A 25346-nucleotide genomic window follows, 5' to 3' on the forward strand; every position below is an offset into this window, starting at 1 on the left:
AGTATTTCGCCATGAGCTACCTGAATTAAAGGGGAAATTCAGTCCCCGGGGAAAATTGCGGAAAAAATCGCAAAAAACGCGGGAAAAACGCGGCATAATTTGCGGTAAATATGCGGTGAATAATATTGATGTGCGGCAATTTTCAGTGAGTATGTAGTGAAATCAATCAGTTACAAGTCTCTGGTGTAAGCACTCGTCATATTTGAGTAAAAAGCCGCCACGATGAGACGTTGCTGACCGAACAGTGCACTGTGTGTACGTGTAGTGCAACAAAAAAGTTCAAAAAACGCGGGAAAATCGCGGGAAACGCGGTCTTTAAAAAAATCGCAAAAAACGCGGAAAAAAACGCGGCCGCGGAATTGCAATTTTCCCCGGGGACAGGAAATTATCTCCAAATCAATTTTTCACCAGTTGTAATCTTCGGGGTGCCGAGTTGAATGGTCTTGGTCCGAGGAAGCTGAGATGCTCCCTTCCTCCTCTATCCCTAATCGAACTTGCCACTTCCACCGAAACTGGGTGACAGCGCCCTACTAGATGGGGATTTGTATGCAAAATGTCACTAAAAGTAAAAGCGCCATTTCGTTCTTTTAAAAGCACGGATGATCGCAATTGGCACATCTGTTGTAGTCTTTTGGACGCCAAGTCGACTGATGTTGGTCCGAGAAGGCTGCGATGCAGCATTTGGCCCTTATTCCCAATCGAACATGGTTGAATAAGCGGACACGTGCTCATGCGCCATTTTTCTCTATTGCTCAACCGCCTGGTCATCCCTACTAAGTCCTGGAAGTCCACAATAAGAGGATACTGAAAGTCCTTTCCCGCAAACCATCATACTTTCCTTCTGCTGAGTTGTATGATTATGTTTAACACCTTCCCCATCTCTAGTCAAGCGGACCGAAAACTGTGTATTGTTATGTTCATTCTATTCGTCTCGACAAAGCCACGCCACACTTGCGTAAATATAACTGGTTTCTTCCCACTTGTCCTACACGCAATTCCTGCACTTTGCCTAAAGCCCGAACATCAGCTTATACCAGATCTCCGTTTTTTGCTGCCTATTCTCTCTGGCTGGCCTTGTATCTATCAGTACTGAAATCGTCTTGTACACTAAATGATTTCAAGTTCAACATGAAGCTTGTGTTCTAATAACTGCTAATTCTTCATTCAGATTTGTTTCTCTTTGCCTCGCCCTGTACTGTGTAGGTTATTGCCTCTTGTAATTTGTCATTTTTGCATTGTTTTTGCTTACTGCCATGGCTGACTATCGAGACAGTGCATGGGACAGTGCATGGGACAGTGTATGAGACAGTGTATGAGACAGTGTATGAGACAGTGTATGGGACAGTGTATGAGACAGTGTATGGGACAGTATGACTAAAACAGTGTTACTGTAACCGTGACTGTTACAGACTACAGACAGTACAAGCTGCTTACCTCACTCACTGACCATGGCATGGTTCAGACACAATCATTGCTAAAAATGCTATCGAGTCGGAGCAGCAGCAGCAGAGGTTCACATATCGTGCATAGCTACCGTCCAGTGTCTTGCGTCTTGTCGCCAATGTCGGTCTTGTCTGCTACTAATATCCTGTCCAGTACTCTTCACACAGATATCGAACAGTGTTCAATGCGAGTAGAAGCTAAGATGGTGGATGGAGGACATCAGAGGTTAGAATTCTTTTAGGAACGATGTCTGCTATTCTGCTCATTCGCTTGCAACTTTCCGCTGGCCGATAGGTAAGGTTAGTGGCTTCTGGCGGAGGGGACGACTTCCACGAGTGTGACAGTCATCAACTAGTCTTCATGGTAACGCCTAACTTCTGCATTCATGGACTCAGACTGCCTTGGCCACCGTCCGATGGACGAATCCGCTGACACAGTAGCATAGCGACAGGTGTTCCGACGCGTCCTTGGCTCGGGTTTTGGCGCAGTGCAAAGTACAATGTACATAACAGGGTCAGGGGTGGAACAAATGCGACAGCTACGACCCTACCCGCACTGGACGCATTGCTGACAACGTTTCGAGCAGCTTCGGGCCGGTAGCAACTGGCTACGGACGTCTACCGTGTGGTACATGTGCCTTGAGACAAGAAGGAGAAAAAGAGCAGAAATTGGTCATTCTCACAGAAAGTGGTCATGCTCAGAGACAAGAAAACCTCTGAAGTTTCGCTAGCCCCAGGTACAGAAGCCAGAACGGCAGAAGCACAAACAACAGCGGCTGCAAGAGTAGCAAGCAGAAAGACAAGTGGAAGGAAAGCTTTCCTAAGTGACAGGGCGGCCGGGGGTCAGTGCCGGAGATCTGGCCTGGATCCGAGCGGAGCAAAGAAAAAATCGGAACTGTGTGTACTTCCAAGTAAGTGCACTGTGGAGTGGAGTTGTCAAGCGTAGATATCTACCGTTACCAGTGTTAGAGCTCACAGAGTCACACCTACCTGCTAGTAAAAGTGTGACCTTCAAATGACCATGGTAACAGACTAACAGCTAGCTGAGTGTAGAGTCACCATGGTCACAGTCTACGTAGATCTACGTCAGTACGTGTCCGCTTGCTTTCATGGTCCACCTTGAGTCCTGACCGCGGTTCACACCTACACTGGATGTACATGGTCATTGTGTACATGGAACATGTAGTACTAGTAAGATCTACTGCTAAGTAGTACTACAGTACAGAGTACAGTAGTACCTCCCACAGCACACAGGACACAGCACACAGCACACAGGAAGTAACACATTAATTTCTTGGAACGTCATGTGTGTTGGTCCTGTTGGAGTAATTATACGTATGAACCAGGGAGTCGTATAGACCGGGAGTCGTAGGGTCTATACGACTCCCTGGTATGAACAAGGGGCAAGGGGGGGGGGGGGGGGGCGTAAGAAATTGCAATTCATACTGAATAATTCTATCCATCTATGAATAGTATCATCGCTAACAGAGCACTCTATCGCCAGGCCAATCAACCGTTGAACGGATAAGTGACATCTGCCGTCAGCGACGACTACTTTGGTTCGGACATATCATCAGAGAGGGACCAGAGGCATCGTCGTGCCAAGCCATGGAAATGGCCTTCAACACTGAAGATATTAAAAAGCCACACGGACGTCCACCAACCAGATGGACCGACATCATTATGAAACAAGATCTGAAGAGAACCAACATCACTGTTCCTGAAGTATTTGTCTTAGCCAAAAACAGACATGAATGAAACATTTTCACTCACATATGCGTAGAGCTCAATTCTTGAGTAACTAATACTTGTATGCAAGCATGGTTCTTCTTCTTATCAATTAGGTCAAGGAACTAGTAGTTGTATGACCCCGTGACAGCATGTGAATGTGTGGAGGTCACGCATCACAACTAGACCATTTACATGTTGTAGATGCTCGGCATGCTTACCTCCCATGCTTACCTCCCATGCTTACCTCCCATGCACACCTTTCATGTAGCACATAGCCTTTGTCACGGTCAGGTCGATTCCTGTTAGAAATGCTCTGTTCAGAAAGCCAGTATAAGAGGCGCTGCCGTTACGATCACACGCACAAGCAGTGGCAATGTTCTTGTAAAACGTCAATTGCTGGCAAAGGGCACCCTGTGGTATTAACCCGCCCGTTAAGCCAGGTACCCCGTGTTGTACCCGGTTCAACTTGAGTTTGTCAGATATGTAACCTGATAACTGAGCATCACGGTGACTTGTTGAATGCAATGCATTAGGCAGCCATTCACTGAATGCCAGCATTCAAATATTGGTTTGGGCCGCTGTGTGCAGCCACAGTAAGAATTGACTGACTGGTCTTCCGATACTGGACGACGCGGCAGTTCTCTTCACGGTGCAGTGCAGCAGCAGTAGCAGCAGTAGCGGGCATGCGGTACACTGTGCAGGTTAAGATCAAAGGTTGTGTGGCGACATGGGCCAGTGTGCTGGCTTGGCAATGGGGTAGTCTCCTCTTGTATGATGGCTGCAGTGCCAAGTGTCAAGTACTTGTATACTAAGATGTATCCCACATCATTGGTTCAAGTTGATTGCTCGAAATAAGCACCAGAAGCATACAGCAGTACAGTGGGGTTTGAGCATCCAGGACTGAGGACTGCCGCCGCAACTGCAGTTTTCAATTGGTCCGGTCGTACGGTCCGGTCGTACCATAGTCCCCATCATACAGTTTGTGTAGACTGATATGGCGGTGACGCAGGCCCTCCTCAGCAGTAAACATGCGTTGCTAGCTACAAGGTGGTGCGGTGTTAACCTGATCAAGGTGGTGCGGTGTTAACCTGATCAAGGTGGTGCGGTGTTAACCTGATCAAGGTGGTGCGGTGTTAACCTGATCAAGGTGGTGCGGTGTTAACCTGATCAAGGTGGTGCGGTGTTAACCTGATCAACCGGACCGGTTCCAGCGGGTCTGCCGCGAAGGACATATGGCGGTGGGAAAGTGAACAAACGCGTATGACATTGGTCGCATGTCGACTGTCAGCAAACTTGCTGACTTTTCCATTGTCACGCCAGCATACTCCAGCGGTGTACCATCAGCTCCTACAGCCAGCTTAGTCCAGTTGCCTGATGACTGCAGCATCTCCGCATGCCAACTAAACTGATCTGGTCCAGATGCACGTACATGAGTTTCAATGCAATGCACTGACCCGGACCCACCAAATTCCAAGCCACGTAGCATCACTGTTTCAGCCGTCATAGAATTCCCATTGTTGTATAAAGCAACCGTTACACCGGCAACAGTGCCACCGCTAGCGCCGCTATTGCCGCTTGCGCTGGTCAATGATTGACAGCTGGCAAATCCTTGAACAGCCGACGATGGATTGCCATCAATGTTTGTTTTCAGGTGAACCCGGCCCATTAGCCTTCCCCAGAATAATGCTAGAAAATAGTCCGGATTCGGCTCGAAAGAAGTCTTGTGTATCATTTCATACCAACCACCAATCAGTGTGGATCGCGCAAATGCCACAACACCTTTCTGAGAGAGCGATCCCAGCATCTGCAGGTACCAGAATGCATTAGGAAATGTGTTTGTGCAGGCATTGACACCGCCATGACTGTGAGGACCGACTTCTCCTGCCAGGACAGGCAGGTGTGGACTGACTGTGTCCACCACCGCGGCAATGTAGGTAATGTTCACATCACACTTCTCCAGCGCACTCTGCTTTACAACAGCATGCTGGCATAGATCTTCAGTGTATGCATTACAATACGAATGACAGGTCGTTCCATTCAAGTATGGATCAGCTATCGTCAGGAAACTCGGAAGCCACTTCGGATGATGCCGTGATCTTCCAACATCCGGACCAAACAACAGTGGCCGCTCACTCTCAACTGGCCAGAATTCATTGATGAATTTGCGGACAGTGCCAAAGTCTTCGGCCAGTTTGTCTGGATCAGCCTGCCCATGGTTATCCTCGTTGGATAGCTCAAACGCGTACACAGAGCTGGGAAAGTTCTCAGACGTGTAGCGGAGAAATTCCCGCGCATTGGTCGAGTTGAAATTCTGATCATGGCTATGGCGTTGATACAACCCGTTCAAGCCAAACACAAGACGAACAGACGTATAGTCGACGAAATCCAGAATTTCTTTCCACCTCTCCATGGTCAAACATAGCGGTCCTGGATAACTGTAGGACTTCCGGATGGCTTGCGAGGTGTTACATTCCGGCGGGTTGCCGATCACGTAGACAACTGAGTCCTCGGGACTACCACCCACTCGCCACATAGCCGGTGTTAAAGCCTTTGCTAAATTCCTTAGCTTTACATTCTGCAGATCCAGCGTCATCATACCTGCGTACTTCCAGCGATCACCATCCTTGGGATTATTGTGTCTGCACCAATCGGCGGTGAACGAGCGGTATTCCAAGGCCACCTCAGCACTAACGCCACCGACTGTCAGCTCCACGTTCCCAGAAGCCATCACGGGGTCTATGACTATACTCGCTGCGAGAACCCATATTATTACTTGACCATGCATTAGCACCACAGTCTGAAAAGCGGCCATTCTAGTTTTATAGTTTCTAGATCCTGACAAACTTGAAACTGTTCCTTGTCTGAAACCGTCGGCGACAATGATATGCCCAAGTAACGATAGCCGTACTACACGCTGCAGCAACGTTACAATAATATTTATAGTGACTACTGCACATGTGTAGACCTTTTATTTATTATTATTATTATTATTCCACAATCACGATGACATAGTGCCAATAAGCATGTGATGCGGGCGATTTTAACCAGCCATGGTGACCTACGTGACAACTAGTAATACTAGTTTGTCAGTGTTTCCCCCACGTACTTGTGAAGTAAAAAAGTTACTTTATTATTAATAATAAAGTAACTATTTAGATCTACCAAGATCAAGATTAAGAGTGCAATGTCATAACCCCGGACCCCCGGGGTTATCATGGTTATGTACTCTTGGATCTACGCACAACCTTTATTTTACCGGTACTTTGCTGCTAGCATGCTGTGGCTATGTGACATGATGAGGGCGCATATTATTATGTGCACAGTACTGGCTTTTCTGGCCAGCGGAATCCCAATTTTTCTTTTCATAGTCAAGTGGTTTGCTTCACTGTCCGAAGAGTGCTCAATACCCATGTAGGGCATAGCCTTGTACACAAGAGAGAGATTGGAAGCTTTGTTACAACTCTGAGTTTCACGTATTACTACGATCATCAGGCAACTGATGGATCCAAAACGGGCAGCCAGAACATAGGGGGAGCAAGGTGGGAAATTCTGAGGGGTATCATAATAATTATATTCATAGGCGACGCGTATCATAGGCTCATATATTATGATCATAGCGCAAGAGTCAGGTGCAGGCGTGAAGTTGCCAAGTCTTCAGACTTGGGGCTATGCAGCAGCAGTTCCGGCGCGAATGATTATAGAATAGAGCTGGGGACTTTTAAATACATCGCTCACATCCGAGAGTCAAGCGACATCTTCGTGGCGGCGGACAAGACAAGGAACATGTATGCCGTCAACAAGGACCGCTACGAGAAAATGCATGATGCATGACAATGTAACCAAGAACTACAAGCAAGCACCGGAAGAGACATACGATGACATAAATGTGGAGGCTAGGAATATAGCCAATGCGCGTGGATTGGACGAGAGAATGGATTGTATGGCAAAAAAAGGACGCGTACGTGACTCTAAAAGACCACAATGACAGCTTTAACGACAACCTCCCATGCCGCCTCATCAATCCGGCGAAGAGCGAGGTTGGAAAGGTATCTAAGGCGATAGTATACTGGCAAGGATAGTCCAGGATATCCGACGCCAACAGCCAACAAACGCCTGTTAGAGCACATCCGCCGTGATCGACTGGTTCGAGGGGCTGGAGGAAAAGCAAAACTGCGTTTTTGTATGTTTTGATGTCGTGGAGTTTTACCCGTCGATCTCGGAGGAGCAATTATTGGTAAAGGTATAGTTTAGGGTCCCAAATTATTTTAGTGGGTCAGCATGCTCTACAGAGTCCCAGGCATGCACATTACACATAGCCATAGGCCTTGGCCACAACTGACATCGAATACGATGTGGATGGACAACCACTGGTGTATGCAAAATCACCTTACGATGCGAACGAAGACGGCGCAAAGGACCATGAAAATCGCCTGAGTTTGAAGCTCGGTGATGCCGTGCGTGTCTTGAACACCTCCATGGGCAAGGGATGGTGGTGGGTAGAAGTCCAAATATTCGTCGTTCTGCCAGGAGGCTTCCTCCGCGCCGCGCAGGTCATCCTCAGTACCAAGGAATGATGATGGAACGTAGCCAGACTCGCCATCGACTTCTACCCACCACCATCCCTTGCCCATGGAGGTGATCAAGACACGCACGGCATCACCGAGCTTCAAACTCACTGGCGATTTTCATGGTCCTTTGCGCCGTCTTCGTTCGCATCGTAAGGTGATTTTGCATACACCAGTGGTTGTCCATCCACATCGTATTCGATGTCAGTTGTGGCCAAGGCCTATGGCTATGTGTAATGTGCATGCCTGGGACTCTGTAGAGCATGCTGACCCACTAAAATAATTTGGGACCCTAAACTATACCTTTACCCAATTATTAACGTCATTGCAGTTTGCCAGAGACTTCACGTCGGTGTCCTCGGAGGACCAGGAAACAATCCTCCACGCACGGAAATCTCTCCTATTCGGCCTCGGGAAAGAGTGGATGAAGAAAGGAAGCGGAGTATTCCACGTGACAATGGGATGCTATGACGGTGCTGAAGTCTGTGAGTTGGTCGGTACGCTAGCCCTTGCCAAACTATCCGAGGTGTACAACGGCAGTGACATTGGACTGTACCGTGACGATGGGCTAGCAGTGTTCCGGAACGTATCGGGACCGTAAGTTGACAGGATCAGGAAGGACATGACCAAAATTTTCAACAGCCTAGGACTAAAAATCACCATCCAGGCAAACCTGAAATCCGTCGACTTCCTAGACATCACGCTGGACCTAAACACCGGCAAATACCGTCCATACCGGAAGCCCAGCGACCGGCCACTGTACGTCCATCACCAATCCAACCACCCACCAATCATCATCCAGAACTTGCCCTCTTCCATCAGCCGACGACTAACGGACATATCAACGGATCAAGAGACATTCCAGGACGCATCTCAAATGTACAACAATGCGCTCAGAGACAGCGGGTACAATAAGACTGTCCAGCTCTTGGAGGACCGGAAGAGTGGGAAAAAGAAGAAACAAAGGAGTCGACACCGGAATATTACCTGGTTTAACGCACCGTTCAGTAAGAATGTGTCCACGAACATTGGTCAGCGATTCCTGCAACTCGTCAGCAAGCACTTCCACAAAGGTTGCAAATTATACAAGATATTTAACCGGAACACGCTAAAGTTCAGTTATAGTTGCATGCCAAATGTCGCTACCATCATCAAGCAACACAACAATAGTCACGTAGTCCCCCGCAGCGACCACCAGAACAAGACCAAGGATGTGAGAACCTGTAACTGCCGTGTCAAAAATGATTGCCCCTTGGAAGGCAACTGTCTAACATCGAGCATTGTGTACAGGGCACATGTAACCGGCAGCGACATGAAGGAGTACACTGGATTAACGGAAGGGACATTCAAGACACGATTCAATGGTCATCAACATACCATTCGCCACCAGAAGCATGAGACCGCAACGAGACTGTCCAGACACATCTGGAGACTGAAGGATGAAAACAAACCGTACAGTATCAGGTGGTCCGTTGTGAGGAGAGCCGCACCGTACTCTAACATCTCGAAGTGCTGCAACCTGTGTCTGGCCGAGAAGCTAGAGATTGCCTGGGCCGACAAGACCCGCTCCCTCAACAAGAGGTCAGAGCTTGTGTCCAAGTGCCGTCATGAAAACAAGTTTTACCTCCGTAACTTTGTCCGCAAGGTCGCGTGAATCGAGCTGGTAGTCCCGCTGCCTTGTGTGTGTGTGTGTGTGTGTGTGTGTGTGTGTTTGTGTGTGTGTGTGTGTGTGTGTGTGTGTGTGTGTGTGTGTGTGTGTGTGTGTGTGTGTGTGTGTGTGTGTGTGTGTGTGTGTGTGTGGTGTGCGTATGATTGTGTGTGTGTGTGTGTGTGTGTGTGTGTGTGTGTGTGTGTGTGTGTGTGTGTGTGTGTGTGTGATTTAGAGAATGCATGTGTGCGTGTGTGTGTGCGCGTGTGTGTATGTGAGAGAGATTTAGAGAAGGAATATGTGTGGGTGGGTGAGAGAGAGATTTAGAGAATGAATGTGTGTGTGTGGGAGAGAGATTTTTAGAGAATGTGTGTGTGGGCGTGTATGCGCGTGTGAGTGTATGTGTATGTGAGAAAAGGGAGAGAGTGTGGGTGTATGTGTGTGTAATGGTGTGGGCATATGTGGATTTGGCATCTAAAAGTCCCCAGCTCTATTCTATATCATTCGAGCCGGAACTGCTGCTGCATAGCCCCAAGTCTGAAGACTTGGCAACTTCACGCCTGCACTTGACTCTTGCGCTATGATACGCGTCGCCTATGATACCCCTCAGAATTTCCCACCTTGCTCCCCTTATGTTCTGGCTGCCCGTTTTGGATCCATCAGTTGCCTGATGATCGTAGTAATACGTGAAACTCAGAGTTGTAACAAAGCTTCCAATCTCTCTCTTGTGTATTTTTCTTTTCATGTTTTCATTCTTTCCCTTTTTAAGTTAACACACACAACACACCACACCGCCACATACATGTACTCCCATCCGTCAAGCACTGCTGCACTGGCTGTTGGTCGCATCCTTTATTGCTGAACCCACAAATTGTGATACAGATTGTAAAGAACCATTCGAAGGTGACTGGCATGTGTACTACAATAGTGAAAACACTCGGGTAAAAATGGCGACTATGACTATGACTATGAGGTACATGGTCACCACACCACTGATGTACAGTCAGACCTCGCTTACACCACTGATGTACAGTCAGACCTCGCTTCACAAAAAAATATCCGGATAGGCGAGGGAACCGGATAACCGGACACCGGTTACATTGGATGCATCACGTATGCTGTAAATCTGCAACCAGCTATTTTCTTCCGGATGGCGAGGGATCCGGGTAAAAGAGGACCGGATAAGGGAGGTCTGACTGTAATGTGAGCGCGTCGCAAAAGAAGCACGCAAATCTGCAAATGCACTGGACGTGCACCCGCAGATTTTCTCTTATACAAATGATTGCGGACAAGGTCTGAATGAAACATAACAACGGTAAATCAAGACTACGTTGTAGCGCCAGATAACCTAATCCACACAACTGGCGAAGACATTCGAATCGACCCCGATGCACACCTGGTCTACATAAAACAGGGAGCACATCGGAATAGGACAAACGACGGTCAAGACAGTTACACACAAACACCTAACGAGATTTCACTGTATTTGAAGTGACTTTTTCTGGCCAGTGAATCTCTATTTTTGGTCTTTTCATTTTGTTCCCGCACACACATCACACCACATACTCCGGCATGCACTGGCTGTTGGTAACCACCTAGGAGAATGAAAGAAAAGTCAGGAAGAGTCTGAGAAAGAGAAGAAAGACGTGTGTGACCATAATCGTCGGGAATCGAACCCGCAACCTATCGATTGGAAATCGCTGCACATACCACTGCACCATATGGGACACACACCCACACCTCAGACATGCCCATCGCGGAAGCGATGATAGCGAACAGCTATGTTAGACATAGCAACTTGTGCTGGGATTATACCATTCAACAGCTTGCAAGGCTGATGAATTCACACAGACAGACAGACACACAGACAGACAGACACACAGACAGACACACACACACAGACACACACACACACACACACAGACACACACACAGACACACACACAGACACACACACAGACACACACACAGACACAGACACAGACACACACACACACACACACACACACACACACACACACACACACACACACACACACACACAATGTGACACACACAGTACACGGAGATTCATAACTGTATTCTATGGCAGGTGCCATTGCCAGCAGCTAATACTTGTGTGCAAAAAGAGGTGAAACCAAAGATATAATGTTTAGAACGAGGACAAGCAAAAATACAGCATTGGCTTGTCAGCAGCAGCATTGGCAGCATTGGCAGCAGCATTAGAGGGGGAGTGGTTAGACAGTTGTTGTGGGCCTGCACACTACTGTTGTATGACGTCATGTGACTGTATGAATACAATTAGCTAGTAAGCTAGAGAGCAGCTAGCCTGGTGGCAACGGTGACGGTGACGGCAGTACCACTGCACCATAATAGAATGGTACAATAGTGCAATAGCGCCGAGCTACAACTGTACAAATGAACCTCAGCACTATGCAATCAAGATCTGTAGGTACCCGGATATTTATTATTGCGCAACGAATAAAAAATAATTAGAGAAAGAAGAAGAACGGGTTTTGTTCTTGCTATGGTTTGTCTGAGGCATGCAGGCAGGCAGGCATGCAGGCAAGTGCTTCCAGTGCATGATGAAGCTGGCAGAATTCAGAAGTACACGCTGTGACAATATACTACGCTGTAAGCTTCTGCTCGGCAAAGCGTTGGGCCAACTCCACGACAGCATTGGCATCGCTAGTACTAGCACCATTGATCATGGCAGTCTGCGGGCTGCCACCGCACTTGCCACCGACAGTGCCTTGCAGTTCATTGACCCACTCACTGGCTTTCAAACCCTGAGATATACCAGCCTGTACACACAACACAACACACAATACACCATGTTACAACCAGCAGATCACACAACAATCAGCAATCCTACTCACAAAGTCAGGGCTCACCACGACCATACAAAATTCAAAAAGCGTCGACCTCCATTTTGAAAACATGGCGATGCCGCCAAGGCCAGAGTTTGTGCAGTCATAGCGGCTACGCACCCGAGTTCATGCTGATCGATGTACAGCGATGTACAGTCTAGTCGTAAAATACCGGTATTTTACGACTCTCTGGTCTACTCTGTACAGCGAAGGGCCAGTGCCGAAGCGAATCTTGTTGTTTGACGTCGGGAAAGACACGCGGAGAAGACGTCCTTTCTCCAAGCCATCTTGGTCATTTTTCTGAACCCGCTGGTGGGTGTCGACCAAGATATGTCCGTGAGGTACTGGTGAACTGGAGTCCTGGCATCTACAAGAATTTGCCGCGCCTAGCTACCAATGTTGTCAGTAGAACTCAGCGTTTCCTGATCGCGACTCGGCACATTCTTTTCTGTTTGGCCTCGAAGCTTTCACGCTGCGAGTGGGGAGTTTCCTGGCCACAAATGAATCCCTTAGTCATGACCATGATGAGAGGTGACTGGTATGATCCCTGACTGGCATGAGTCCTTAGCTTGAGTCAATACGAAGGTAAACTCTTCACTTGGAATGCTTGCTGTCTCCTCCGTCCTTTCTTGTTGCACTTTCAGATATGCGCACGGCTGCCAGTTTTTGTTGGTGCGCGCGGCGACGCACGGCCGACCTTGATTTCTTCAAAAAAGTAAAACAGCGGTTCTCCTTGGCCGATTTTCACCATCGATAGCTCATTTTCAAGGTCTTGGAATTCTCTATCGGTTTACCGTCCCCGATTTCTAATTTTCTCTTCATTCACTTGACTTGTTCGCACGCCTTCGCGCGTTTGAGTGATTTCACCATCCGATCTCAGCCAAACGAAGGCCAAATCGAAAAATTCGAGACAGTAACCCTCCAAAGACACACCTTCTGAACACGAATCCACAATGGCCTAATGTCTAAAACCAACAAATACAGCCAAGTTCCACTCAGAAAACACCCCACAATTGCAATAAACAGCCCGTTTTGCCGTGCGCTGACTGGTCAAATCCAAATGACCGTTATTGACGCTTTGTACGGTCGTGTGAACCCTGAAAGTGCTGCACATCATATTATGGAAAACTGAAGGGGTTTCAAAACTTTGAAACCCTTCAGTTTCCCACAATATTTCTTGGCTATTAGGGGCCATCCGTAAATATAGATATTTATTTAGAAACGAAAACTAGTCGTTTAGGGGGGAGGGGGTTGAGCGCCTGTTGGTTTCTCGAAAAATATCGACGCACAGTTTTTATGTGTGGGCACGTCCAGAAAAAAAGAAAAAAATATCGATACTACTTGTATGTACCGCCAAGAGTTCATAACCCCCAAGAGTGTGCAACTCCTGATCAGTCCCTGTATGGAAGCCCGCTCGGCGGAATTCCTTCATTGCGTCATTTCTGGTGCAGTGCGATGAGTCACGCCGATGAATTCTTCTAAAATCTACAGTCAAACCAGGATGCTTCCCCAGGGTAAACTGCCTAAACTGCGATTCTAGTCTGAGTCTGAGCCTCAAGAAGCAAAAGTAAAACAAAGCACACGATCCTAAAGACAAACCTATTTTATTTTTTCGATGCAATGGTGACTCTTCATCGCCTTCTTCTTTCACCAGTACAGTGCAGTCAGTCTCTTCAAGAACAATTTCTTCCCCAGGCCATCGGCATATTTCCGGTGCTTTCCTCGAAGATGATTTCAAATGGTTGAGGAACTTGAGAGAATACGTCGAAGGAGCTTTTTTCGGCTGAGTTGCACAGCTATCAGAATGATTGTCCTCGACGGCAATGCAATATTTTTAACAGCGTCCTCACTTCTTCCTGTCGCGATGTCCATGGATTCTTGGAGAAAGAGTTTGTTTTTGAGAAAGTACGACTTGTACGTCCGAAATGTCTTCAAAACAAAAGCTTCGAAAAGTCGAGACTACAGCCTTGAGTTAGGAGCGGTTCAGGGTATAGTTTCCAGAAATCGCAAAGAACCCAAATTTACCTCGGATGACAAGCTGCGCATGACGTAATGTAGGAATTTCGCCGAGCGCTGGGTCTATGCCCGTTGCACACTCTTGGGGGTTATGAACTCTTGGTACCGCTTGTATATCAGGGATGAATTTATTCAATTTTATTGTCATATTTTTGCATAGCAGTTTCTGCTATACAAAATCACAATTGTGTAGCAGTCTTTGATTTTGATTAGCATTTTTCTTTGAAGGTTGGGTGTTTACCACATTGTCCTTCTTGAGAGTGATGCCTGAAAGCCCATTTGCAAAAAAACCGACTGAATCATACATGTACACGCAGATTGAGAGTGCCTGCACAACATATACTGCACTGTATGCATGCTACTTGACAGCACAGGCTAGGCATGGATAGTCTGTCTATATCGCAGTTTTCTGCGAGTCACGGTGACCTTTGAGTAGCAGTTGATCGATTTTGCATCGCAAACTGCGATGCGATACAGGATAAATTCATCCCTGTATATGTTCGTTTCTCAGGGAGGGGGTTTGAAGAGAAATGACTAGTTTCCGTTTCTAAATAAATATCGGTATTTACGGATGGCGCATAAGGTCTTCCTATCAAAAGTTGGGGTCAGAAATGTCAAAAATATTTTTTGTTCCGTCAGGCTACGGCGGATCCAATACTCATTTTTGCTTATTAGGGGGCGTTCGTTTTGATCTACTGTAAAAGCCATTATTCTAACGGGGCGCATATATAACGATTTCCTAGAATTGACTGGTTTACGTATACCAAAGGCAAAGGTAACGATTCTCACTCATTCTCAACGCTCAATAGCAACAGTATTGTATCGATTTCTGTATAACGATTTCTATTTTAACGAAAGATTTCTCCTCGTTAACCCATTAGAGTTAGCACTTCGTTACAAACTCGTTCGTGAGCTAGGGCGATCGTTACTGATTGTGTTCGATAAGAGATCGTTAGTGGTACATATAACTATACCTGGTAAATGCACGAGTATTAGGTGCAAAGCGCAAGCGCAAGTGCCAAGTCAAGCAGTACTCAAGCAGTACTCAAGCAGTACTCAAGCAGTACTCAAGCAGTACTCAAGCAGTACTCAAGCAGTACTCTTGTTCTTACTTATAGGTACAGTTAGAGTACTCAATAGCTCCTCCATAGTTACCACACACACTCGATAGTTACCACACACACTCGTTCGTTAGCTAAAGAGAAATCGTTTGTTCTCTAGTGACCACCCAGCACCACTGATTGAGCATAATATTATTATGTTCAAACTCCTACCTTGTTGACAAAACAGCTACAGGTGACATTGCCGTCGCTCACACCAATCACCATGGTGTTGGGAGCAGCAGCATCCTTCCTAGCGTACTTGACACCCTCGCTGACAGCCTGCACATGTGTAACAGTGCCAACACACACACACACACACACACACACACACACACACACACACACACACACACACACACACACACACACACACACACACACACACACACACACACACACACACACACACACACACACACATGCCACCCACACATACCAACACGCACGCACGCATGCACATGCACGCATGCACACGCATGCACACACACACACACACACACACACACACACACACACACACACACACACACACACACACATACACACATGATAGACCTTGCGGTTCATAGTGAATGTTTGAACACATGCGATATGGTGAGAAGGCATATGCGTTCACTTATTGAAGTTTCTCATCTTTTTCTATTTTTTTATCATGTTCATTCACATTCTTCATCATTTGTGAGAACTAGACCTGGTCTAGTGAGAAGGCATTCTACTGCCTGTAATTCTGGTGAAGTAAAATAAAGTAACAACAACAACAACAAGTGAAAATAGACAACGCCAACACTTGAGCAACAACAGCAGAAGTACACACACACACACACACACACACACACACACACACACACACACACACACACACACACACACACACACACCCTTCCCGGGTGTGTAAGTTACTCACCACCTGTCTACACTGTGTTCATGCACGACTGACGTGCGCAGTTTGAACTTCTCTTGGAGAAGCGGCATGCAGAAAGTGATGCACATTAGAACACTATGGGAATTTATCGACTTTTGACCATACATGTATATATATACCCAGGTTAGGCAACTGTGATTTCTCCTAATTCTCCTAAGTACTACTAAGTACTACAACTACACATCCACAAGGGGCTAGCTCGAACCACTCCTGTCTTGCTAAGCCATGCTTGCTTCCAATGTCACAAGGATACTTTACTACATAGTACCGGGTAAATTACTACTGATCACTCACACTTTTGCACACAAAAAAACCAACAAAGAAGAAAAGACGAATTTTCACGTGTTTTACCCAGAGGTATGCCGGGCTATGCCCTATCATCCTCACAGACACTGTTCACGTGAATAGAGAATAGCAAAAACATTGAAAGTGAATGACTTACGTCGCCGGTGAATGGTACCAAGACAACCAGTAGCTTGCCATTGGCCTCCGGGAGTTTCTCCTTTATCGCTTCAATAACCTGACATCATACATGGAACAGCAAGACAAAAGCAGCCAGTGTCATCACAGCAGAGGAAAAAGAAAGAAAGAGATCTAACATTACATGAACAAAGAGAGCTGATGATAGCTTCATTGCTGAGTAGAAGTAACACTCAACTCTCTCCAGGTCCTCAGCGCCAAAGGCAGACGACTGCAGTCCCACAACGTTCATTTCACGATGACGGGAGCACAATACCGTGACTCTTGTACTGTACACAGCTACTTGGACAATTCGGTCAACCCTACTCTAGGGCTAGTCCGTCCAGCAAGCACATATTGGCAACTACGATCTGGACAGGTCCTACAGCATTTGCTTGTGAGTCTTACCATGGCAGCATTCTTCTTGGCAACTGCGCGCTCCGCGTCCACAGTGATTTTCTTCGAAACTTGCAGCTTTGACCTTAGCTCATCCTTCAACCATGTCTGTATGACCTGCTCGGAGAGTGCCTACACAACACAGCACATTCACACACATTAGCACACAACGCAATGTGTATCGAGGAACTGCATGCAGGGCAATACACACAGTTATACACACAGTCACACAGTTACAGTTACAGTTATACACACAGTTATACACACAGTTACAGTTATACACACAGTCACATACACATACAGTCACACAATTACACACACACAGTTACACACACAGTTACATACACAGTTACATACACAATTACACACACACACACACACACACACACACACACACACACACACACACACACACACACACAGTTACACACACAATTACAGACACATACACACACACAGTTACACACACAATTACACACACAGTTACACACACAGTTACACACACAATTACACACACAGTTATACACACACACACACACACACACACACACACACACACACCACCACCACCACCACCACCACCACCACCACCACCACCACCACCACCACATACTCCGGCATGCACTGGCTGTTGGTAGCCATCCAAGAGAATGAAAGAAGAGCGAAAGGATTCAAGTGACCATACGAGACTCTAGGACTTTTGGCGACAAATCAGTAATTGACCCAGGTCAACTGTCTTCATGTAAACACCCACCTATATTTTTCCATCGAACAGACTTTTAACCCAGGTTGAAAATTCTCGTGTAAACACAGCCTCACTCTCACTCCCTCACTCTCACTCTCTCTGTGTCTCTCTCTCTCTCGCTCTGTCTCTGTCTCTCTGGGTCGTACACTTTCGGGTCCGGAGTTACCATGGGCAGCTACGTGGTTGAGTCCAGCATAAAGTGTATGATAGCAAATGCCGTAATGTGCAGCCGAGAGAGAGAGTTAGTCCTGTCTCCCGATTGCCCCACCTTCATTTTCACAAACAGGGACAGGAAAATCGTATGGCAGAGTGCCATGCAGTTTGTATGTGAGGACATTCGTGTACTAAGGCCACACTTAGCATGTTCATGTGTGAAGCCCGTATCCGCTCCAAAGTTAAACTGACTACGGATGGACTGTACTGTATATGTAATGTGTGTACAAGGTAGTACATGTACACGTGGCAGGACTAACTACGTACAGGGCCCACCTACAAACACACAACACTAACTACGTACAGGGCCCACCTACAAACACACAACCACAAAGAAGGGAGGAGCTGGTGGGGCGCTCTCATGGTACTTTACGGTACATCCATCGGCACATTGGCAAACAAATTCACATGCATCCTGTTCATACTGTAATAGTACTAACAACATTCTGGGCCCACAGTCACACCACCCTGCCACTTACATCCTTCAACTCATTGATTTTCTTGCTGTAAGCAAGATAGTTGAAGTCAGGATCGTTCTTCTTGCCGGCAATCTCACCGCACAAGTCCTCCACCTTCTTTTCCAGCATTTGTCCTCGGCTGATTGCCTAAGGCACACAAAGCAACACACACACACGCACACACGCACACACGCACACACACACACGCACGCACGCACGCACGCACGCACACACACACACGCACACACGCACACACACACACCGATACAAAGGTACACAGTGGTATATTGTAGGTTGCACCACTCTTCACAAGCTAAACTTCTGCACATGGATTGGCCGAAGCTAAAGGGCACCAATGCACAACCCTTTGGTATACAGTCTGATTAAAGGGGAAGTATGGTCTAACGATAAACACTACTTGGAGTCTTCGAGGTGGAGTCTATAATAGTCTTGATCTGAGGAAGCCGAGATGCTTCCTTCGTCCTCCTTGTATAACGTTATATATCTGAGAATTTGAAGAATAGGGAGGGCAAGTGGCTGGGAGATTGAAGTAATAGTTCTGTTACTATGTGTCAAGTTTAGAATCCGGTCTACAAATGATGATCCCGGCAATGCAGTTCGACATGCATGCTGCTGGTGGACATGTGATCCTTCTAGGTTCAGGTCCATGGTCAATTGCTCTTTCTACTCAAGTACTCAACATATTAAAGACTCAGTGCCCACAGGACTTAACGTTCAAAACATTTCATTCATGCGTTTCGTTTTGCCGAATCTGTATACTTTCACGGCATCAATTATGAACACATCACGAACGCTTTATCTCAGCCTTCTCGGTCCAAAACCATTCGATTTCAGCAACTAAATAGGCTACATTTCAGATTTATCCACATGCCCCCCCCCCCGGTCACATATGCACAAAGGTTCCGCTTCGTTGGTGTGGTTTCCCAGCAGCGGACTTTATGCCTCTCCTGCGGAACCAATTTTCAAGAGCAACCCCCCTCCCCTTTGAGATCTGAGTGGATAGTGATGCGTAGGGCAAAGGAAAGTTTCCTTGCAGCACAATCCACTCACATCTCAAATTCCACATGGGGGTTTTCTTAGGCAACCCACGTGGACCCCAATGTTCCTCTATGCACTAAATTGTATGCACATGGTACGCAAGCACAAAACAGTGTGAAACAGTGTGTGTATGAAGCACAGCGGTACTTACACCATGGGCCTCCTTGCTGGTTACTGCCACAATACGGCGGATACCCTTGGCAATGGCCTCCTCGGTAACAATGGCAAACGCATCCATGTGCCCAATTCCATGTAGATGGCTAGAAGAAACAAACAACGCGGGGGGAGCAATGCATTGGTCGTGTGTCTTGGAGACTAGCACACTGGATGCCTATACCAATCACAGGACGTGTTCACAACAAGGATAAAGAGGACCGGCTATGGACCAAATGTAGGTTGGCTGCTAATGATACTGTTGTGGACATGGAATTCCGGTCGCACCTCTAGCGGCCCCAGGGCGCTGGTCATGCAGCCGTGGATAAGCGGTACACACATGCATTTTATGCGCTGCAGCACACTAGTCGCATCAGATCAACATGTGCCCTGCACGCAGCGTTCTGTACGCGCTGAGGGCGCCGGCCCCGATCGACTGGATTTCCATGTCCACAACAGTAGGATGCCAAACAAACCCAGTAGCCATACAATTAAACCCAAACTTCAATGCTAGAGTCTGGAGGTGGTTGATCATAATGCTAGAGTCTGGAGGTGGTGGATCATAATCTATAGTAACCTCCAGCAACAGAAAATTGAATCTAGACCATCTGGAGTAAGTCAACGTGAACCTGACCATCTGGAGTTAGCAACGTGGACAGACCCGTTGACCATGACAGCAAAATAGGAAGAAAACTAATCCTCATGGATTACATTGCAGAAATGACGGGGTCAACACCAGAAACAACCTGACATGTATCTTGCCCCCCCCCCCGATCCAGCAGCATGCAGTTAGCAGCTGTTTAGACAAACAACTACTACTGGCTCTGGCTACTCCCATGCTTTCCTATATTAGCAGGACAAGTGCATTGTGCTCTATACTCACGTTCCACCGCAGAACTCAATGGATGTGACTGAGCCAGCAGGACTGGAGGGGTCACTGAGTAGCTGTTCCACCTCAATTCCTACAGATACAACTCGTACTGGGTTTGGGTACACCTACACAAACACACACACACACACACACACACACACACACACACACCATTGGGGACTATTGGACGCCCATCGCCGGAGGCGATGATTGCGATGCTACAGCAGAAGCCATAGCAACTTGTGCTGGGATTGCACCATTCAACAGCTTGCAAGGCTGAAGAATTGGCCACCACTATTCAGCCTGGTCTACACCACACAGCTGTGAAGTGGCTTTTTCTGGCCAGTGAATCCCTATTTTTTGGTCTTTTCATTTTTTTCCGGCACACACATCACACCACATACTCCGGCATGCACTGGCTGTTGGTAACCACCTAGGAGAATGAAAGAAAAGTCAGGAGGAGTCTGAGAAAGAGAAGAAAGACGTGTGTGACCATAATCGTCGGGAATCGAACTCGCAACCTATTGATTGGAAATCGCTGCACATACCACTGCACCATATGGGACACACACACCTTGACCTTTGACGCCAATCGCCGGAGGCGATGATAGCAATGCTACGGCAGAAGCCATAGCAACTTGTGCTGGGATTGCACCATTCAACAGCTTGCAAGGCTGAAGAATTGACCGTCACTATTCAGCCTGGTCTACACCATACAGCTATTTTTGAAGTGACTTTCTCTGGCCAGTGAATCCCTATTTTTGGTCTTTTCAATTTTTTTCCCGCACACACATCACACCACATACTCTGGCATGCACTGGCTGTTGGTAACCACCCAGGAGAATGAAAGGAAAGTCAGGAGAAGAGTCTGAGAAGAGAAGAAAGACGTGTGTGACCATAATTGTCGGGAATCGAACCCGCAATCTATCGATTGGAAATCGCTGCACATACCACTGCACCATATGGGACACACACACACACACACACACACACACACACACACACACACACACACACACACACACACACACACACCAGTAACAACAGCAGACACATCCATTCTCATTGATATGTCATCAACACACGGCCATATCAACACAGGAGCAATGCCATATCAGCACAGGACCAATGTTAATCTTCATAATTGTGGGCTTCCTACAAAGGTCTCTGCGAGAGGAAGAGAATGGAGTCGCTCATGATGACTTCGAAGTGTGGTCGACTCCTAAAGGGTTAACATACCATTGTACATAGTGAACAGCCTTACAGGGACACAGGGACTCAGCAAATCGTCAATCGAAATTTGGATGGCTAAGCATTACTAGGTAACTTGGATCGGTGTGCGAACATAATTGGTTTGGCTGCGCTGCGTTGTTGTGAGCAGCAGTGAACCCTTGTTCTTGTACCTTGTTTGAAGGTGTTTCAGTTCGTATTTCTATAGATTTTTTGATTTTGGTCAACACCTAAAGAACGGAGGGGTTTCTGGACCAACCTGTCATAGTGGGTGAATGAGGTCCACCTAGGGATAAAAGGAGCTAACTTTGAGCGAAATCGGAAATTTGGCCATGTGGGGTGATATTGGTTGCTACAGACATTGACTCTTAAAGGGTTAACATACCATTATACAGTCAGACCTCGCTTAACCGCACACATCTGTTTTCCACAAAAATATCCGGATAGGCGAGGGAACCGGATAACTGAACACACATACTGGATATATAATATGCATGTGGCATGTCAAAAGCAGTGGCATCGTACATACATGTAGACGGGTCCTATGCAGTGCAACTAGCGTGCACAGTATGCAAAACAAGCGAGAAAAATGACAAGTGCATGCAACTGAGTGCTGTCCACATGCACCCAGCAGGTCAAGGACCTCATTTGCCTGTACAACTCCCTGATTCTAGCTTCTGCAAGGCACATGCAACCGGATACGACGAAGCTTTTTTGTACACATTTCAACCAGTTTGTACACAAAATCATGCACCGGTATGCGGATCGCGAGGTCCGGTTATGTTGTATGCATAACATATGCTGCACATCGGTAACCAGCGATTTTCTTCCGGATGGCGAGGGATCCGGATAAACGAGGACCGGATAAGCGAGGTCTGACTGTACGTAGTGAACGACATCACAAGGACTTACAGGGATGAATTTACTGTTATTTTTTGCATAGCAGTTTTTGCTATACAAAATCGTGTAGCAATCCTTGATTTTTGATTAGCACAAAGAAGATGTCTGTGTATATTTCCCGCTAGCTTCCACCCTACGTGTGGTTACTTGCATCATATAATATGTACACGCAAATTGAGAATATAGTCATGTGCCACCTACACTGCACTGTATGCATGTTACTTGACGGCGCAAGCTAGGCATGGAGGTATGTATCGCAGTTTTCTGCTAGTCGCGGTGATTTTTGAGTAGCAGTAGATCGATTTTGCATAGCAAACTGCAATGCGATACCGGATAATTTCATCCCCAACTTACTTCACCGAATACGGCGCGCAGTCCTTGGATTTCCTTGGCTTGATCCAGAGGGGATTCTTTGGCAAAGACACCCTTCTTAGTTGCTATCATCTCCTGCACAATTTTCTCACACTGTTTCAGCTGATCAGGTGTCATTGCCTTCTACTCAGCAGAAAACAATCATTCACACCCACGATACACACCAATCAAAAGAGGAGAAGTGTTAACGGTGTGAGAAGTGCTATTGCCTAGGAACAGCAGGCGATAACATTAGAAATATCATCACAGCATTCTGCTTTCAACTTGGCAATATTGATATGGGCAGACAGACACAAAACATACACAGCAGACAGACAGACACACACACACACACAAGCATATGCAGACAGACAGACAGACAGCCACACACACACACACAAACATACGCAGACACACACACACACGCAACATACGCAGACAGACAGACAGACACACACACACGCAACATACGCAGACAGACACACACACACAGACACACACACACACACACAAACAAACATACGCAGACACACACACACACACACGCACACACACGCAACATACGCAGACAGACAGACAGACAGACAGACAGACAGACACACACACACACAGACACATGCTTACATGGCTTACACATGCCCATTGCTGAAGTGATGATAGTGAACAAGCAATGTTAGACATAATGATAGTGAACAAGCCATGTCCCATGTCAGACATAATCACTTATGCTGGGATTACACCATTCAACAGCTTGCAAGGCTAATGAATCGACTGCCACTAATGTTTAGCCTGGTCTACACCACACACACACACACACACACACACACGCATTGCACACACAGGCAAAACAGACAAGGCACATACCTTGGCGGTGAAGTCAAAGCGCAAGCGGTCCGGAGCGACCGAGCTACCCTTCTGGTCGGCATCACCGAGAACTTGTCGCAGACCATAGTTCAACAAGTGAGTTGCAGTATGATTGTTCATGAGGCGACGGCGGCGTTTCTAGAAGCAGAATAGATGATAGCAGTGAAGGAGGCACACACGCATCATATACACAGAAATGTAGTGTCGTAGGAAATCAACTACATGTATAGTACAGGAGGATACTGACTACCTGAGCGTCAACCATCCGAAAAATCGATTATCTGATATTCCTGTGTAACTGAATAAAAGGAAGGAAGAATGTGGTGAGTAGGCCCAGGTGCTCGAAGTCCGGACATGGTATCTTAAGTCCGTACACCCATAATTTCATATTCTGTTATTGCATTCGACTCAAATATTTCACTGTGGTATATAAGTCCCATACCACGCGAGTGGGTTTCGAGTGTCCATACGAAATACAAATTGGGTTACATTTCATGCAAAGATCAACTTTGCCAAGACCGATTTCGAACGGACACAGCGTCAAACAGACCTTCACTCAATCATCAAGAGCCAGCTTAGAGCTGAGAATGGCCAGAGGAGAAGAATTTACAGAGAACCACCAATCCTTGCAGAAAGGTTGACACTCCTGGCATCTCCACCACTGTTTTCCTGCGGTTTTCACAGTGCAGCTGCTTCTTCTCAGAGCTGACTAAAACAGCTTGCATTTCGGCAACAAACTACGCTTTTGCAAGAAATACTGGTGGAGGCACATGCCAAACATATCGCTTCGGTACTTTCGTCGTAACCGAGGGATACCAAGTTAGCAATTAGCAAAAATATGTGTATTTCGAGTCACCTCTGAGCTGTACGGTATTAGAGCACCCTCTGCGACACCAAAATTTGATATGAAAAATCAGCGAACTCCAGAGAAACAGATCGGATCGAAAGATGGCCTGGTTCAATCGAGCCTGGCCTCAAAACAAACTTGGACAAGATACCTTCCATCCACGAGCAGGATTCCGGCAAGTGATCATTGCTAGTGTGAGTTTCAGCTCGGCAAACACACACACTGTGTCCGGACTTGGAGCACCTGGGTCTACTTAGTCTAGATTAAAATAATGCAACCCCATGGGCATGTTGTACAAGACATCCACACCTACAGTGCGTTCAAAATATAGACGCGTGATTTCAAAAAACCGTTAGGCCAGCATCTATACCACATAAAATCTGTGATCACTTTGTGCATAACAATTTCGAAATTGGCCGTTTGCTATCCGATCGCTTATTAAATCTATGACAGTACAGTCTGTATCGGCTATAGCGTACCCTTTTGATTTCCGTGATTTTATC

At 46.8% G+C, this 25346-nt stretch overlaps 2 protein-coding genes across 2 annotated transcripts in view; both read right to left on the reverse strand.

Annotated features, from left to right (window-relative positions):
• Window positions 1-2848: 2848 nt before the first annotated feature.
• LOC135823251 (uncharacterized) lies at window positions 2849-6135 on the reverse strand. Its single transcript, XM_065336103.1, has one exon. The coding sequence runs from the start codon at window positions 5983-5985 to the stop codon at window positions 4366-4368; it is 1620 nt and encodes a 539-aa protein (XP_065192175.1). The 5' UTR covers window positions 5986-6135; the 3' UTR covers window positions 2849-4365.
• A 5310-nt stretch (window positions 6136-11445) lies between these two features.
• The window catches only part of LOC135823261 (alanine--tRNA ligase, cytoplasmic-like), a 29562-nt gene continuing 15661 nt past the window's right edge, over window positions 11446-25346 (reverse strand). The window contains exons 14-22 of the mRNA XM_065336114.1: window positions 23997-24134; window positions 23136-23276; window positions 20664-20776; window positions 19779-19887; window positions 18590-18715; window positions 17165-17284; window positions 16740-16817; window positions 15547-15654; window positions 11446-12190 (exon numbers count right to left, since the gene is read on the reverse strand). Of these exons, the coding sequence (XP_065192186.1) occupies window positions 12014-12190; window positions 15547-15654; window positions 16740-16817; window positions 17165-17284; window positions 18590-18715; window positions 19779-19887; window positions 20664-20776; window positions 23136-23276; window positions 23997-24134 (1110 nt within the window). The 3' untranslated portion in view covers window positions 11446-12013. The remainder of the gene's footprint in view (window positions 12191-15546; window positions 15655-16739; window positions 16818-17164; window positions 17285-18589; window positions 18716-19778; window positions 19888-20663; window positions 20777-23135; window positions 23277-23996; window positions 24135-25346) is intronic.

The sequence above is a fragment of the Sycon ciliatum genome, chromosome 1 (assembly GCF_964019385.1).
Source record: "Sycon ciliatum chromosome 1, ocSycCili1.1, whole genome shotgun sequence".
Lineage (NCBI taxonomy): Eukaryota > Metazoa > Porifera > Calcarea > Leucosolenida > Sycettidae > Sycon > Sycon ciliatum.